The sequence below is a fragment of the Salvelinus namaycush genome, chromosome 31, assembly GCF_016432855.1.
Source record: "Salvelinus namaycush isolate Seneca chromosome 31, SaNama_1.0, whole genome shotgun sequence".
NCBI lineage: Eukaryota > Metazoa > Chordata > Actinopteri > Salmoniformes > Salmonidae > Salvelinus > Salvelinus namaycush.
In genome coordinates this window covers 25,072,786-25,091,721 of record NC_052337.1, presented here as the reverse complement: position 1 = coordinate 25,091,721, position 18,936 = coordinate 25,072,786, and the positions used below count along the sequence as shown (strand labels likewise).

At 39.8% G+C, this 18,936-nt stretch overlaps 1 protein-coding gene across 1 annotated transcript; it reads left to right on the top strand.

Moving 5' to 3' along the window:
- The first annotated feature begins 1,863 nt into the window (after positions 1-1,863).
- LOC120026451 (pro-MCH 1) lies at positions 1,864-2,465 on the top strand. Its single transcript, XM_038971313.1, has one exon. The coding sequence runs from the start codon at positions 1,918-1,920 to the stop codon at positions 2,314-2,316; it is 399 nt and encodes a 132-aa protein (XP_038827241.1). The 5' UTR covers positions 1,864-1,917; the 3' UTR covers positions 2,317-2,465.
- The last annotated feature ends 16,471 nt before the right edge of the window (positions 2,466-18,936 follow it).

Sequence of the window (18,936 nt, the reverse complement as noted above, 5' to 3'; positions counted from 1 at the left end):
CATTTCTGAGATCTTTTATTTCAGCTCATGAAACATGGGACCAAAGCATTACATGTTGCGTTTATATTTTTGTTCAGTGTAAGTTCGATATAGATTTTAAGGTTGTTTTGATTTTGAAGAAATATCAAGTGCTTGAATATTATTTGTTTGGGGGGGTGATGAACTTTTTTTAAATAAATGGAGTAAGAGGACATTAATTGAATAAAAAACCATAGTACTGCATCCTGATACGCTGTTTTTCTTGTATATCGTACTAAAACCTGCTAGAAATACTTATGACATTTTGATTTTGTCTCTAGCTAGTTGCTTGATTTTAATAGAATCGTGTTTGATTATTTGAGTTGCAATATAGTTTAATATTTTCTGTTCGAGCCAGTCGGCTTGTTTGCATCCAATTCTTTTTTGACATTTAACATTCACCTGCAGAAAGAGGAGGCCGGAGTATTCATTTGCTGAAAACAATAATGCAAACTTCTAGATCCCCTTCAACAGAACCATTTCCTCTCTGATAAGGAGAAGGGAAAATAACATTAAAAGAGGCCATTAAAGCATTTCTCTGAGACGAACACACAGAGACCACCTACTTCATGTTTATTCCTCTTAATTGGGGAACTATGGGAGAACATCTTAGAGTGTAATTTTCACACAGTATATGGGTGCTAACGATGTCTGAACAAATCGGATTCCTATCTATAGTGATCAATTTCTTTAAAATGTCCTGGAAAACTACTCTAAGACACAAAAACATCCTCCACTTTAAAGTTTTACAGCTGGGTTTGACCATTGGACAAAAACCAACCCTTGTCAAACAAAGCTAAGATTTGAAGCAAGACATGCTAGTATGAATAAACAGACAAAATGTCCAAAATATACTGTAGTAGGCCTATTTATAGAACAATAATAACAGCTCCCCAAAAAGATACACTTCTTTGGACGAGAGTCGTACGTATTTGAAAAGTTATTATGCAGTAACATTATCTGACCGTAGCAATATCTGATCTGAGGTCATCACTATAAATCACCAAACAAAACCATTGACGGTCCACCAGCCAATATCTCCTTTTTTGTGCATATCTCTAGCCAAGCTGACTTTGAACCCATCAGCCTCACACCAGCATTCTGTTTCAAGAGGGCTACAGTATGTGAGCAGGTTTTCAAACCTTAACTCCCTGTCTGATCTTCCTAATTAGGTAAGGTTGCAAATATGCAGGTACCAGTAAGTGAACAAATAAAGCTTTACAGAGAGCACAGACAGCAGACGTAAAGGATATGCTCTGAATTAAGAGACATTTCCGATCTTCACCAAAGCCTTACATCAGTGACGTTGTGAATTTCCTCTCAACACGTATTCAAAGAACCCTGCTGGTTTTCCTGGTGCCACATACACACCAAGCTCTTCAATGATCACTTCACTAGTTTACTTTTCAACTGTAATCCCACCTGAAATCCCTTATTTTACATTGTCATAAGGTGGCCATGAGAGGGGAGTATGTATCATTGAGAGTCCTTAACCACTAGGTAGTCAATGGGTGAGTAATGCACTCCAGTTATTTTAAAGGGCAGGCTCTTGGAATGGCGTCTTCCTTTGTGTCCTCATTCAATGAAATCCCACTGTTTCATCCTCACAGACTTTAGAAAGACCAGCCACTTTACAGATAAGCTTAATTAACTCTCCACAAGACACAACACTCCAACACTGATAGGGGTCTCATCAACCACGTCATCATACTGTTGTTTAATATCCTGAAACACAATGAGAAGAAAAGCAGTGATGAAACAAATGTCAAATGTTGCAAATCCTGGAAGGCCAAACGGTATAAAAGAGGAAGACAAACATCTCGGTCAGAAGAGAACCAGCTCGAAAAAAATCACAACAACCTGCAACATCAACCTCAACGAAGATCCTCATTCTCCAAGATGAGACACTCTGTCCTCTCCATCTCCTTTGCCGTGGCACTTTTCTTGGAGTGCTACACACCGTCCACGGCGATCCCCATCGGCAAGACGGACGACGTCGCCTTGGAGCAAGATACCCTAGACTCCCTACTGAGTGTAGAGGTGGCTGAAAACAGCCCTGATTCAGTCAGAGGCAGGAGCTCCAAGATTGTCTTGTTGGCAGACTCTGGCCTGTGGATGAACCTAAACAGAGGACTTCCTTTCTACAAGCTGAGAGCTGCAGCCGCCGGGCCTGACAGAGCCCTGACTATGGACCGCAGAGAGGCTGGCCAGGACCTGAGCCCAAGCATCTCCATCGTCAGGAGGGACACCATGAGGTGTATGGTGGGAAGGGTGTACCGGCCCTGCTGGGAGGTGTAGAGGTGACCAACGAGATCGTCTCATCTCATCATCCATCTGCCAGCCAGATTACCCTTCTGTATCTTAAATTGTATAATATGATCTTTCGCTTTTGAGAATATGTATTCATGTAATTACATGAACTGATATTTGCAATTAAAAAGACAGAACACTGCATTTGACGCCTTGTGTATGTTTTTCTCTAGTAGCACAGCTAGCACTGCGATGCAGTGCCATAAACACCTGCACCACTCGGGAGGCCTTTATCAGTCTTAATAAGGTTGCGACAGCCAATTATTCTAAAATAATAGCATTCTGGAATTACCCACAGTATTACATTTACAACAGCCTTTTGGTATTTGGTCTTTAACGTTTACATCACTCTGGAATGGGAAGTAAGTGGGAAGTAGGTCTATAAATTACACAAGACACTTGCATCATTCCGGGAATAATGTGGTGTTGCTAATAAACCTGAAATAATCAGCTGAAGTCATATTCTGTTTGTCTACCATACATCCCACGGGGCACAAGTATGAAAAAAGTATGAAAATGTATGCAATCAATACTGTAAGTTGCTCTGGTTAAGACTGTCCGCTAAATTACAAAAAATGTAAATGTAAAATGTCCAGGTTCTGAGTGGATTCTGTCCAGCTTTCAGAGAAAAAAAGGAACGTGTATTTATTGCAGTGTTTGATTGTGGAAACCATTGATAATCATTCCCTCTTGTGGATGTGTACATGACTCTGCATGTCTCCAAAGTTCCTGGGGTGAGCTGAGAATGAATATGGTAATGAGTTTGCATCAAGAAGCAATTACTTGGGTTGGCGATGATTGCTCAAGTTGGCCTTTAATCACCGATTATGTGACAAGTTGAAATACTCTATTTTCCAGTCTCTTGATTGAGAGAATAATGTTATTATGGTTAATCTTGTTGGTTTTCAAAACACATTATTAAAAGTTTCATGTTGTCTCATTCTGTTACTTACTATAATCTTACATGACTGCACACTTTGTCCTGTTACCAGTTTTTCCTCTGTATACAGTATCCTCTACCATTTTCATCTCTCCCATCTCATTCCACTGACTGCATTGTATAACTAGATTTTTCCTTATTAGTATTATATTGCCCATTACCGTATGATGTTATGAGGGAGCTGCATGTCTAAAAAAAAAGACCAAAAGAAAGTCAATGTGTATCAATACAGGAAAAATATACGTATTAGACTTTGTCTGGGAGTTTGACATGCTCTCATGCTAGACATTCCAGTCCCCATGTTTACATTACTAACATGTCTAATGGCTGAGTGTCTCAAGACCCTAAGCAGACGTCCTTATACTTTCAAAGCATTAGGTTGTATATGATTTCCACTAAGTGCTGCAGTAAGGTTGAGAAAACCTCTGAACACCAGTATGTTGTCTGCCTCTTGTCTGTCTGCCATTCGGAGGTACACTATAATTGAGAATGACCTTCAGGGTTTATTGCTCAATTAAGAGGTGAAATAAGCTTCCTGTTGTTCCGGGGACATTAATTAAATGCCCTGAGACGTTGGAATGGGCTTACTGTATCTACAATGTTTTGATGTAGCCACCCTGTCAAACGCAGATGCAAATGAAGGCCTAAAGATTTGTAGATAGATACTCTGAAATGTCAGAGCAGCAGGCTAATTAAAGTCCTTTGTAGCATTGATTAGTCAAAAGCACACCACTTACTAGAATTTAGATGTGTTAGAATTAATTGAGGACATTTCTACTGGCCAACCTGGAGTGTGTTTTGAATGTGTTATATGTCATGACCTTGAAAGGGAGGTATTCAATTATTATTTCATGTCATAATGATGCCAGAAGATTTGCATTTGATGTGTAACCACATTTCTAGTGTACCTGACAGTATTCTAGTGCACTTGTGTAAATAACAAGTAGCCCTATAGATAATTAATGGAGTGTTTTTTAGAGGTACATGTCTGAAAGAAGAGGGTTTTTGTATTTTTACCCCAATAAACATTGGTTTGAAATGTCAAGCAGACAGTAACCATTCATGATCAGCTGATCAGCTGACAGAGATGGAACTAGCGGGACAGGAACAATTCCTAGAAAATACAGAGTTAGGGAAATGAGTCAGCAACAATGCATTATGATAATGAGCACCTCCTCAGCAGTGGAGAATTATATCTGTTCACCATTAATGCAGCAACATTGAACAGCACTAAGCTATTCTGAAGAAAATACTTCCTGGATATCAGTTCAATCCACATTAACATGGGGCTAGATGACGGTAATTGCAATAGCATAAGGATGTTAATTAAGTCATTTTATTTCAATAGCTCTTTGTTAATACCAAGGAGTTATATTACCTAAGAATAGACGGGGTTGAATCCCTGTAGGAATTGGTGTGTGTAATCTCTGAAAGCATTTACTTACAAATACACTTCGCTTAGGCAGCAGGGGGACACTTTGTAAACACCCTAACAGCAGCGCTGAATGTGTGCTGTGGTGCTGGTTCACTGTTTCTCAGCATTGAACAGGTCTACATCAATAATGCCGCTCTTGCTGCTGGTGATTCTCTGATCCACCTCTACGCAGACGACACCATTCTGTATACTTCTGGCCCTTCTTTGGACACTGTGTTAACTAACCTCCAGACGAGCTTCAATGCCATACAACTCTCCTTCCGTGGCCTCCAACTGCTCTTAAATGCATGTAAAACTAAATGCATGCTCTTCAACCGATCGCTGCCCACACCGTCCAGCATCACTACTCTGGACGGTTCTGACTTAGAATATGTGGACAACTACAAATACCTAGGTGTCTGGTTAGACTGTAAACTCTCCTTCCAAACTCACATTAAGCATCTGCAATCCAAAATTAAATCTAGAATCAGCTTCTTATTTCACAACAAAGCATCCTTCACTCATGCCGCCAAACATACCCTCGTAAAACTGACTATCCTACCGATCCTTGACTTCGGCGATGTCATTTACAAAATAGCCTCCAACACTCTACTCAGCAAATTGGATGCAGTCTATCACAGTGCCATCCGTTTTATCACCTGTATGCTCTCGTTGGCTGGCCCTCACTTCATATTCGTCGCCAAACCCACTGGGTCCAGGTCATCTACAAGTCTTTGCTAGGTAAAGCCCCGCCTTATCTCAGCTCACTGGTCACCATAGCAGCACCCACCCGTAGCACGCGCTCCAGCAGGTATATTTCACTGGTCACCCCCAAAGCCAATTCCTACTTTGGCCACCTTTCCTTCCAGGTCTCTGCTGCCAATGACTGGAACAAACTGCAAAAATCACTGAAGCTGGAGACTCATATCTCCCTCACTAGATTTAAGCACCAGCTGTCAGAGCAGCTCACAGATCACTACCCCTGTACATAGGCCATCCAACTACCTCATCACCATACTGTTATTTATTTATTTATTTTGCTCCTTTGCGCCCCATTATCTCTACTTGCACATCCATCTTTTGCACATCTATCACTCCAGTGTTCAATTGCTATATTGTAATTATTTCGCCACCATGGCCTATTTATTGCCTTACCTCCCTAATCTTACCTCATTTGCACACACTGTATATAGACTTTTTCAATTGTATTATTGACTGTATGTTTGTTTATTCCATGTGTAACTCTGTGTTGTTGTTTGTGTCGCACTGCTTTGCTTTATCTTGGCCAGGTCGCAGTTGTAAATGTGAACTTGTTCTCAACTAGCCTACCTGGTTAAATAAAGGTTAAATAAAAATAAATAAATAAAGGACTATGGAGTCTGCAGTGTACACTTCCCCACATACAGTACTTTCTCTGGCTGATATCCTGATGGGTGTCATATTCTGCCCTTGCACCACAAACACTTCTCCCAATCCCCTTCTCTGTGCAATAACATACTGCCAGGGTTTAATTACCAAAGCTCTTTCCAAAGGCTAATTTCTAAACCAGGTTGCCTTTTGACATTTACATACAGTGCCTTCGGAAGTATTCAGACCCCTTGATTTTACCCACCTTTTGTTATGTTACAGTCTTATTCTACAATGGATTAAATACAAAAAAATCTCAGGAATCTACACACAATACCCCATAATGACAAAGTGAAAACATTATTATAATTTTTTTTGCAAAGGTATTAAACATAAAATACTGAAATACCCTTTGCTATGAGACTCGATAATTGAGCTCAGGTGCATCCTGTTTCCATTGATCATCCTTGAGATGTTTCTAGAACTTGATTGGAGTCCACCTGTGGTAAATTCAATTGATTGGACATGATTTGGAAAGGCACACACCTGTCTATATAAGGTCCCACAGTTGCCAGTGCATGTCAGTGCAAAAACCAAGCCTAGAGGCCGAAGGAAATGTCATAGAGCGCCGAGACAGGATTGTGATGAGGTACAGATCTGAGGAAGGGTACCAAAACATGCCTGCAGCATTGAAGGTCCCCAAGAACACAGTGGCCTCCATCATTCTTAAGTGGAAGAAGTTTGAAACCGCCAAGACTCTTCCTAGAGCTGGCCGCCTGCCCAAACTGAGCAATTGGGGGAGAAGGGCCTTGGTCAAGGAGGTGACCAAGAACCCGATGGTCACTCTGACAGTGCTCTAGAGTTCCTCTGTGGAAATGGGAGAATCTTCCAGAAGAACAACCATCTCTGCAGTATTACACCAATCAGGCCTTTATGGTCGAAGCCACTCCTCAGTAAAAGGCACATGACAGCCCACTTGGAGTTTTCCAAAAGGTACCCAAAGACTCTCAAACCATGAGAAATGATTCTCTGGTCTGATGAAACCAAGATTGAACTCTTTGGCCTGAATGCCAAGCGTCACGTCTGGGGGAAACCTGACACCAGCCCTACAGTGAAGCATGGTGGTGGCAGCATCATGCTGTGGGGATGTTTTTCATTGACAAGGCAAAGATGAACAGAGCAAAGTACAGAGAGCTCCTTGATGAAAACCTGCTCAAGAGCGCTCAGGACCTCAGATTGGGGCGAAGGTTCACCTTCCAACAGGACAACAACCCTAAGCACACAGCCAAGACAATGCAGGAGTGGCTTCGGGACAAGTCTCGGAATGTCCTTGAGTGGCCCATCCATAGCCCGGACTTGAACCCGATCGAACATCTCTGGAGAGACCTGAAAATAGCTGTGCAGCAATGCTCCCCATCCAACCTGACAGAGCTTGAGAGGATCTGCAGAGAAGAATGGGAGAAACTCCCCAAATACAGGTGTGCTAATCTTGTAGCATCATACCCAAGAAGACTCGAGGCTGTAATCGCTGCCAAATGTGCTTCAAACAAAGTACTGAGTAAAGGGTCTGAATACTTACGTTTATTTTTATTTTACCTTAATTTATCTAGGCAAGTCAGTTAAGAACAAATTCTTATTTCAATGACGGCCTAGGAACAGCGGGTTAACTGCTTTGTTCAGGGGCAGAGCGACATATTTTTACCTTGTCAGCTCAGGGATTCAATCTTGCAACCTTTCGGTTACTAGTCCAACGCTCTAACCACTAGGCTACCTGCCGTAAATATGGTATTTCCGTTATTTATTTGTAGTGCATTTGCAAACATTTCTAAAAATGTGTTTTTGCTTTGTCATTATGGGGTATTGTGTGTAGATTGATGGGAAAAAAATAATTAAATTAATTTTAGAATAAGGCTGTAACTGTCACGCCCTGACCTTAGAGACTTTTATTCTCAAATTGGGTTAGGTCGGGGTGTGATTATGTTGGCCTGGTATGGATCCCAATCAGAGGCAGCTGTCTATCGTTGTCTCTGATTGGGGATCATATTTAGGCAGCCTTTTCCCACTGGGTTTTTGTGGGATCTTGTTTTGTGTATAGTTGCTGGTTCGCACTACATAGCTTCATGTTCGTTTCTTTCTTCTTTATTGTTTTTTGCGGGTTCACATTAAATAAAGATGATGAACCCAAACCACACTGCACCTTGGTCCAATTCTTACAACAAAGTTTGTGACAGTAACGTAACAGAATGTGGAAAAATGAAAGGGGTCTGAATACTTTCCGGAGGCACTGCATCTCATAAGCACAATGTACATAAGTGTTTTATGGGAGAGCGTGGTTCTTTATAGATGGCACACATTAAAGGGGCAATTTGCGATTGATACTTTTAAATGACTGCTATATACCCATTGATTTTAGAAGAATTTAACTTATATGAATCTTTGCATCCATAGCTCTGTCTATGAATTTGAGAGTAGTAACATTTCTCCAGTCCCATCCCTCAGCTTTTTCCAAAACAGTAGTGGGTGACTGCTTTACTATTGTTTGAACTGCAGATTGCGTCTTTAAGCCTTGCTGGAGAAACATCTGGAAACTGTTGATTTGGAGGCTGTAAGTGTCACTTGCAGGGCTGGTAATCTTTTTTTTAAAAGGGACTCAATTTTGTTTTCATTGAAATTACTGTGGATGTTATTACACCAACAATTCTTTAGATTAACACAAAAAATGCATCTGTCTGGAAAGGTTGTTTTTCATTTGAATAATTAGCACAGTTGAATCAGGACCCATATTCAAAACAATAACATTATTGACCAAGGGCCAATGGTGTAGCCTTTCCTGCAGTCAATGACCAAAAGCGCCCTCTTTGGCCTCACGTGTGGCATGTTATTAATATTTTTCATAATAAATTTTAAAAAACAACTCAAATCCAGTGTTTCTGTCAAACAGTTTTGTTATATTTCAGTCTTCTATGATGTGTAATGTTGTGATGCAAAAACATTTAAATTCTATATCTGACATAGTACAGGTGTCTTATTTTTGAAAGCCCATAACCATGTGTGTAAGGTGCATACTTTTGTTTCAAACTAGATTTGTTCAAGACTACTAAGAATCACTGTGTGACCCTGATTTATCTCACTACACAAAATTAAGTATAATCTCCAAATACCTGTGTTGCACTAACTAGACTCCCAAATAAAAAAAACAAGAGACCAATGTTGCATGTATTGTTCTGACCATTTTCAGTTTATTCTACAGTATACAGAATACATTTTCCATTTCATGTTTGGTTTACAGTATAGATAGAGCCACCTGTAATGGTTTCTGATTCCTTGTTTAAACAGATATTTTATTTCACCTTGGGGGGAATTTCGACCTGAGTTAAGCACGCGTACATGGAACACAATTCCCTTTTTGTGCACTTTTCTCTCTATGCGTATTCTGACCTTGAACTGAAACATGAGAACCGCATGCTATTCACCCACTATTTGTTTGGGGTGGAGATCAACCAAATGAAGGTGTGGCAGAGGTATGTCTACAGATACACCATATTCTGACCTTGACTTCATTCCCTCATAATTCCGACACCTTTACATGCGAGGAAACCATGAATAAGGTTGTGCAAACCTGCCGGCTCAAAGTGGGAAAAGCATCTACTTTCTTTTTCCAATAGAAATAACAGCATTCTCCATTAACTGTAATCTACAAATTGATCAGAGCTGTTGATAACAGCTAGGTAAATTAGTCATTCGTTTGGAGAAGGGTATTGTAAATACACATAGCAATTGTTTTAGATGATTTTTCCTTATGATCCATGGAGATTCATTTTAAACCAGTCATATGAAAATCATATCAACATGAGTTATGACATGTATTGCGACTCCTTTTCTACAGTGAAGTACGCTGTAAATAACATTATTTTAGTTGTATGCCCTCATAATTTGAGTGGATGAAATTTGGAGATCCAAGCTTTAGGTATCTGTAGGGCCGAACCTGCCGAGTTGATGTATACGCTTTAGAATGTTTTCATTATATGCCCAGGCTTTTCTCCGTTTATTTTACAATTTGTATCATGTTAAATATCAGCCACTTTTGGGAGCCACCGTCAGTAATACCCACATTCATTTATAACTGTCATTTTAGTGTTAGTTTCCTTGTTTGAGTTTATTTTATTTTTACAGGGACAGTGCACATTAATCAACGTTTCAGGTAAAAGTGCCGGTTTTAGCCCGCCGGCTAATTTTCAACCGCAGTCCCTGGGCAGGTTATTAAAAACAATTGCAATACAGACAATCATTGAGCAGTGAGCACACGCAGAGCAACATAGGACAAGCAAGACATAGCATACAGACAGAGCAACATAGCACAAAAAGCAACAAGACAAAATCCATAAAAGCAACAAAGTGTTTCCACACCTCACAAGCTACAGACAACAGACAACATGGAAAGAGGCAATACACAGCTAGGGATTATGTTCACAAATCTGATTGACCTTTAGCCATGTCTTCATGTTTTTTGTGAAAGTGTGATAGGTGGTGCAGTTATGTGTGTCTGATGGCAGTGTACTCCAGACATGGAAAGCTCTCACAGAGAAAGCGGATTTACTAAAGGTGCTATTTCCTTAAAGGAACTATACAGTCACCTCTCATGGCAGACCTTGTGGATCTGCTGCCATATGTTTGGGTTTTCTGTCTAACAAAAATAATTTTGTAGACTACATTTTACATCATTCCATTCCGTTTACCTTTCTTTCCTCTGTAACGTCCATGTAGTTGTTCATGAGGGATGCTAGCATTAGTGGATCATATTAGGTTAACGTTGTGCAATTTATCAATATATTTGGTGCATTTCAGTTGAATGCATTCAGAAAAGCCTGGGCATATAATTAAAACATTCTAAAGCAACCATTTTCATTATGCAGAGGTTGTTGATTCTGCTGTTATTTGTTTTATTTGTTTATTTGGACCCCCCATTAGCTTTTGCCGAACAACAGATATTCTTCCTGGAGTCCACAAAAAACACAAAACATGACAAGTAACAAAACCCTGAGACACTGCTAGAAAAAAAACAGTCACACAAATGTAAAATAAAAAAATACACAAACAATAAAACAAAAAGAAATAATACAAAATAAAAAATACAAAACAATACAATTATAAAATAATGTGTGTGTGTGTGTGTGTGTGTGTGTGTGTGTGTGTGTGTGTGTGTGTGTCCTCACCGCTGATCATGGCTCTGTATAATACTGTGCGTTGCCGTGAATTAGTTTTGGACTCGGAACTGTGAAGAGACACCTGGTGGCATGTCTTGTGGGGTATGTATCTGTGTCTGAGGTGAATGTTATTTGATTTTGCAGACAATCTGGAATTTTCATTACAGTAATAATTCTCATAAAAACTAGAAGAGAAGCAGTTAATCTCTCACCAACCCTCAACCTGCTCTGTTTTGAGCCACCTGCAGCTTTACTTGGTCTTTCTTTGCTGCACTTGACCATATTACTGGACACTCATCAAGATGGGATCAGAGCCTGAACAACTAGTACAGTTGATGTTTGTGTCAAAAATGCAGACACACTATACCCTTCTCCATCTTCACAACATCTTTGTCAATATGAGTTGACTATGATAATTGACCATCCAATGTTATACCTAGGAGTTTAGCTTCCTCAACTTGTTCAATGGTCACACCAGGGCCGGCCCGCCCAATAGACAGGATTAGGCAGCCGCCTACAGCGGCAGTTTGACGAGGGCGGAATTTTCCAAGCTAAACTGACCAAGAAGCACCTCCAACAACACATAAAACCTGACATAATTCTGGCCAAAAATAATTAAAATGTCTCTCAACTAGTGGCATATGGGCTATTTAGGTGAGCACTGATGCCTCCCTGTGATAAGCAGTCCCCACTTTGTCAAAAGCAGTAGCACTAAATATTTTGCTTGTCCATACCGAGCGCGCCTCTCCAGGGTGCTGTTGGAGAGAAGCACCACTACAGCTCTCCACCAATGTTCCATCAAAAACACATCTAACATAAATCATGTACTTTATAGCCTATGGTAGAATGAGTATATGGCCTATTTTGTATCCTACAGGCTGGAGATCAAATGTATGACAATGTCATGAGACAGACACTTTTTACATCATATCATGCAAATTTTTTCGATCAAATAAGCCTAAATTGAATGGCGGCCAATCAAAGAAAAACATTTATTTGATGTGAATATGGCATGTTAACAAAAATTATATCCTACAAACAGGACAAGTCAAAGTAAAATGGACAATATGGAATGGAAAATCAGGCTACTCACAACTGCTGTCCAGGAGTTTCACCCTGTGGGCTAAATTGGCATGATAACCAGTGGTTTGAAGTTTGTATCAGTACATTTTTGACAAGATTATCTTAGCGAAAAGTACTTCTGCATTTCCCTCTGTGTAAACAGATTGATTCTCATTTGCAAATAGGCTCAGGATAACTCCTGATGAAGTTGGGTAGTTGATATTCAGAGCTTAAATAGCCAAAAGGATTAGTCACAGGAATCAGAACTAACAAAGCCAATGCAACTGCCTGTTTGACAAACGGTATGCCTACCAAATGATGGTCATTCATAAAATTCCATTGCAGGCCAACACTGTAGGCTACACCCCATTAAGCACGGACCGACACTGACGTCTTTTTTTGGTGCGGTCCGGACCGGCCTTGATTTCAACAAATCTGAACCAACCATAGACATCTACATTTGGTTCAGATTTGGTCTGGACCGGCTTTCTTTTTAATGTCCACAGACATCCGGTTTATACCGGCCTATATTTTGCCCAAACATAAACATCTATTATTGGTTCAGATCTGTCCCGGTCCGGACAGCCTTGACTTGGCCCAAACATTTGACTCGACCAAATCTGAAACAATCTATTTTTCACAAGTTTGGGCAGCACATTTTTTTATTTAACCTTTATTCAACTAGGCAAGTCAGTTAAGAACAAATTCTTATTTACAATGACGGCCAACCCCGGCCAACGCTGGGCCAGTTGTGCACCGCCCTATGGGACTCCTAATCATGGCCGGATGTGATGCAGCCTGGATTTGAACCAAGGACTGCAGTGACACCTCTTGCACTGAGATGCAGTGCCTTAGACCGCTGCGCCACTCGGCACAGCACAGTAGAGTACAGTAAATTACAGTACAGTAAAGAAAAGTAGAGTACAGTAGAGTAGAGTACACCACTACAGCACAGCAGAGTACAGTAAATTACAGTACAGTAAAGAAGAGTAGAGTAGAGTACAACACTACAGCACAGTAGAGTATAGTACAGTATAATGTAGCCTGGTGGGTAGGAGCATTGGGCCATTAACCATAAGGTTGTTGGATCGAATCCCCGAGCTGACAAGGTAAAAATCAGTCGTTCTGCCCCAAGCAAGGCAGTTAACCCACTGTTCCCTGGGCGCCGATGACGTGGATGTTGATTAAGGCAGCCCCCTGCACCTCTCTGATTCAGAAGGGTTGGGTTAAATGCGGAAGACACATTTCAGTTGAATGCATTCAGTTGTACAACTGACTAGGTATCCCCCTTTTCTAGTTTTGCGGGGGTATATGAGGAGGGCGGCAGAACAGCCAGGACTTGGCCGGGGTCACACCCTTTATACACAACCCCAGTTGAGGTTTAGGTCTTAGAGAATGTTTTGAACCAAATACAATGATTTAAGTTTTAGATGTTTTTAACACCAGTTTACTATGAATCACCCATTCTAATACTGACTGTAAATCCTTATTTAGAATTTTGGGTTTGGGTGCTGACATGTAGAGTGTGGAATCATCTGCATACATAGCCATTCTAGCTTTGTGTGAGACCAGTGACAAATCATTTGTAAAAATAAAGAAGAGATAATGGCCCAAGGCAACCGCCCTGTACATATCTGATGTTAGAAAAGCTTCCATTGAAGAACACCCTCTGGGTTCTATTGGATAAATAACTGTCCAACCATGTGATGGCAGGTGACCAAAAGCCATAGCAAGTGAACATCTTCAATAATTTATGATCAATAACATCAAAGGCTGCACTGAAATATAACAATACAGCTCCAACTATCATCTTATTATCCATTTATTTTAACCAATCATCTGTCATCTGTGTCAGTGCAGTACACGTTGAGTGCCCTTCTCTATATGCATGCTGAAAGTCAGTAGTTAACTTGTTCTCTGAAAAATAATATTTGGTCAAACACAATTATGTCCATTAGTTTACTAAGAGCAGGCAGCAAACTGATTGGATGGCATTTAGAGGCAGCAAAGGGTGCTTTATTTTTAGGCAGTGTAATTACTTTAGCTTCCTTCCACGCCCGTGTACACAAACACTCTTTTAGGCTTGGTTAAAGATGTAACAAATAGGGGTGGCAATACAGTCTGCTACCATTCTCAATAGTTTCCCATCAAGGTTGTCTATACCTGGTAGCTTATCATTATTGATGGATAGCAATAGTCTTTCCACCTCTCACACTAACTTTACCAAATTCAAAACAGCAATCCTACTCTTTCATTATTAGATATTTTATACAAAAATATGATGGTTCACTATTCAATGTTGTCATTTCCCTTTGGAGTTTTTCCACTTTACTAGTGAAATAGTCATTGAAATGCTAGGCAATATCAAAACGTTTTGTTATAAATGACCCATCAACTTCAATGAATGATGGAGATTAATTGGGTTTTCTGCCCATGATATCACAAGTCCTGACTGTCAGTCCTAGCTATGGAAACACAATTTCCTTAGTATAACATAAGAGTGTATACACTAGTGTAACACTGGGGTTACAGTCGAAAAACAGTATAATTAAGGCCAGGCACCAAAGGCAAAATTTGTGATTTTGCTTCCGTTTCTCAATTTTCAGATGTTGGGATATTTTGTAACAACGTCCATACTTTCATAAAATGTACAAATTAATCGGCAATAATGTATAAAAATACTTGATTTTCATTTTATCCCAACTCTGTCAACTACACCTAGCATAACTGTTGTTCTTGTTAGCATGTTTCATGTAGAACTTCAACCGCTTTTTAAAAAACTCTCCATGTTGAATCATATATCATTCAAAAGCTTGTTTTCCGGGGCATATCGTTAGCTAGTCCATACATGGCTATATCCTTTGTAGACGTAGTGCTTCGTGCGAAAAGAATAGTAATTTCCTGACATCCGGTTACTGGCATTTAAAGGCCTTTTCCAGCAACCTGATTGGTTAAAATGCCTCATGTGCCGCACTTCCTTGTTTGAAAATATCTCCTGAAAAGATGTCGAAGAATATACTTACAGTTTGTGAATAAAAATAAACGAACTCAGTTAGCCAATGCGAGAAAAACAGTGAATGAAAGAAAAAATGTGCCTGATCAGCCGATCGAGGCAGCCAGTGGCAGTACAGATAGATGAGGAAAAGGAGGTAGCCGGCAGCAGCGCGTCGAGACGCAAATTCGTTTATTTTTTAAATTTTTATTTTTTATTATCAACAACAAATCAATACATGAAGTACATGAGGGAACACAAGTACACCGCTCAAAAAAATAAAGGGAACACTTAAACAACACAATGTAACTCCAAGTCAATCACACTTCTGTGAAATCAAACTGTCCACTTAGGAAGCAACACTGATTGACAATACATTTCACATGCTGTTGTGCAAATGGAATAGACAAAAGGTGGAAATTATAGGCAATTAGCAAGACACCCCCAATAAAGGAATGGTTCTGCAGGTGGTGACCACAGACCACTTCTCAGTTCCTATGCTTCCTGGCTGATGTTTTGGTCACTTTTGAATGCTGGCGGTGCTTTCACTCTAGTGGTAGCATGAGACGGAGTCTACAACCCACACAAGTGGCTCAGGTAGTGCAGTTCATCCAGGATGGCACATCAATGCGAGCTGTGGCAAAAAGGTTTGCTGTGTCTGTCAGCGTAGTGTCCAGAGCATGGAGGCGCTACCAGGAGACAGGCCAGTACATCAGGAGACGTGGAGGAGGCCGTAGGAGGGCAACAACCCAGCAGCAGGACCGCCGCCTTTGTGCAAGGAGGTGCACTGCCAGAGCCCTGCAAAATGACCTCCAGCAGGCCACAAATGTGCATGTGTCTGCTCAAACGGTCAGAAACAGACTCCATGAGGGTGGTATGAGGGCCCGACGTCCACAGGTGGGGGTTGTGCTTACAGCCCAACACCGTGCAGGACGTTTGGCATTTGCCAGAGAACACCAAGATTGGCAAATTCGCCACTGGCGCCCTGTGCTCTTCACAGATGAAAGCAGGTTCACACTGAGCACATGAGCACATGTGCTCAAATTTACATTTGTGTATATGAAATTTGGCCAAAAGAGTAATGAAATTAATTACATAAAAATGTTTCAGCTTATTTCTATCGTATGTAAAGAATCCAAACAGTACATCTCTCCACAATAGTGTAAAATCTTCATAAATGTGTTCAATTATAAATCTACTGATGTCTTGCCACAGTTTCCTTACATGAATACAATGCCAAAAAAGATGCAACACTGTTTCTGGGTGGTCATTACAAAAGGAGCAATTTGAGTTGATGTTTTCCTTAAACTTTTTCATATAGTGGTTGGCAGGATAATATTTATGAATAATTTTAAAGGAAACTTCCTTCATTTTGTTAACAAGTAGGTATGTGTGTGGCAACATCCAAACTTTTTCCCAACAGATATTATCAATAAATCCATTCCAATAAAGCATGACATTAGGTATAGATACAACATCCTGCTGAAACAAGGTTCGTATTGCTCTGTTGTTGAATGGACCAAAAGATAAACAAATCTTTCCTACTGATGAGTCAACTGGGGTCAATAGAAGGTAGGTTCTGAGGGTCAGGTCTTGACATGTTCCTGAATAACATAGCAACACCTGAGGGAATGGCATCTAAAACAATTGCAAAATCTTTAGGTGTTACAGGGACCTTGTAAAGTGATAAGAATTCCTTATAACTGAGTAAAATACCCTCTCCATTTACCAGTTGGCTCACCAATAGGATATTATTTCGGAACCAATATTCTAAAAACAAAGAAGTATTTTTATACAATATATCCCGATTATTCCATATATAATATCTGTGTGGAGAAAAATTGTGTTTATAAATTAAGGACCATGATAAGAAAACCTGCCGATGAAAAGCAGAAAGTTTCACTGGAACTTTGTCAATATTATAACTGCAAAAAAACATGAAGTTAAGGCCACCAAAAGTAGAGAAGACATGATGAGGAATAAAATTCCAGATAGAAGTGGGTCTTCTTAGGAATTGTTTTATCCAATTGCTCTTAAAAGTGTTGTTTAAAGTAGTAAAGTCCAGAAAATTCAGTCCACCATTCTCATAACTGTTCACTACAACAGTTTTCCTAATGTAATGGGTATGGTTTCTCCAAAGAAAGTTGAAAAGCATCTGGTCTATCTCCTTGCTTATTTTACTGTCAAGATATAAAGATAGAGCGCCATATGTTAGTCTAGAGATACCTTCAGCCTTGGTTATTAGGACTCTACCTTTTAAAGATAAGTCCCTCTGTAGCCATTGATTTAGCTTCTTCTGGGTTTTTTTTAATAAGAGGGTTAAAATTTTGTAAGCCTCTAGACTTCTGATCCTTTGTACACAAATTAGTTGAGATGAAGATGACAGCTAGCAGCGATCAACCAGGCAGCAGCCAGTCAACCAACAGTGGCTTTTATTCCACATGTCACAAATAAACCAATTTGTACATGTTTTGATTTGCCCTAAGTATCTAAACACTAGACTGAAAATCACCATAGACCCCACCAACCAGGGATTTTGTAATTCTGTCATGATAGAATGTGCACACTGTGAAGGTGATCGTGATACATTTAGGAGGAGTGTTTACACTTCTTCCAGGCTACAGGAGTGCTCCAGGGGAGATGTATTTGATATAAATGTTTTATTTATTTATTTTTATTTTACCTTTATTTATACAGGTTTTTTCTCATTGAGATAATATCTCTTTTCCAAGAGAGACCTGGTCCAATAGCAGCAGGGGGAACAACGTTTCAGACAAAACAACTTACATACACTAACACAACATTAAACAAAACTATAAACACACAATACAGTACAACAATTACATATTATATTAAAAACACAAACATCTTGACTAAAAACAGCTGGCCTAAAACAATTACACTCTTCTATGATATATACATCGATCAAGTGTTTAAACTCCATCAACGAAACTAGATCATCACATTTTAAAATGTTCAGGAGAGAATTCAAGGACCACGGTGCTAAGTAACTAAAACTATTTCTACCATGACCTGTTCTAATTTTTGGTACTGTTAGAAGCAAATCAGAATGGGACCGTAATTGATATTTATTTACCGACCTGACTAAAAAAGAACAGAGATAAAATGGCATTTTACCCAATATGGCCTTATAAATCAGTGTATACCATGTGTTTAAGCCTACGCAAGGTCAATGACAACCAGCCAACAGCGCTGTAGAGATCACAATGATGTGTTAGATGTTTTTGCATGATACACTGAATCAAGTGCTCTCAGGGTAGTGGCTGAGGCCTGCATATATATAACATCACTCAAATCTAAAACCGCCAGTAATGTACATCGTTCCAGCAGCTCCTTCCTGGCCTCAAAAGAAAAACCTTATGCCGGTAATAAAAACATATTCTCATCTTGAGCTTCCTTATCAAGTTCTCTACATGCACAGTGAAGCTCAGCTTATCATCAACCGACACACCCAAATATTTGTACACTTAACTTGCTCTATACTATGTCCAGCCAATGTAGCAATGACATGATTTGTAACATGCCTGGCATTTGAAAATAGCATGCATTTTGTTTTACCCGAATTTAGAATCAGCTTTAAATCATACAGATTCTATTGAATGATATTAAATGCTCTTTGGGCATTTTC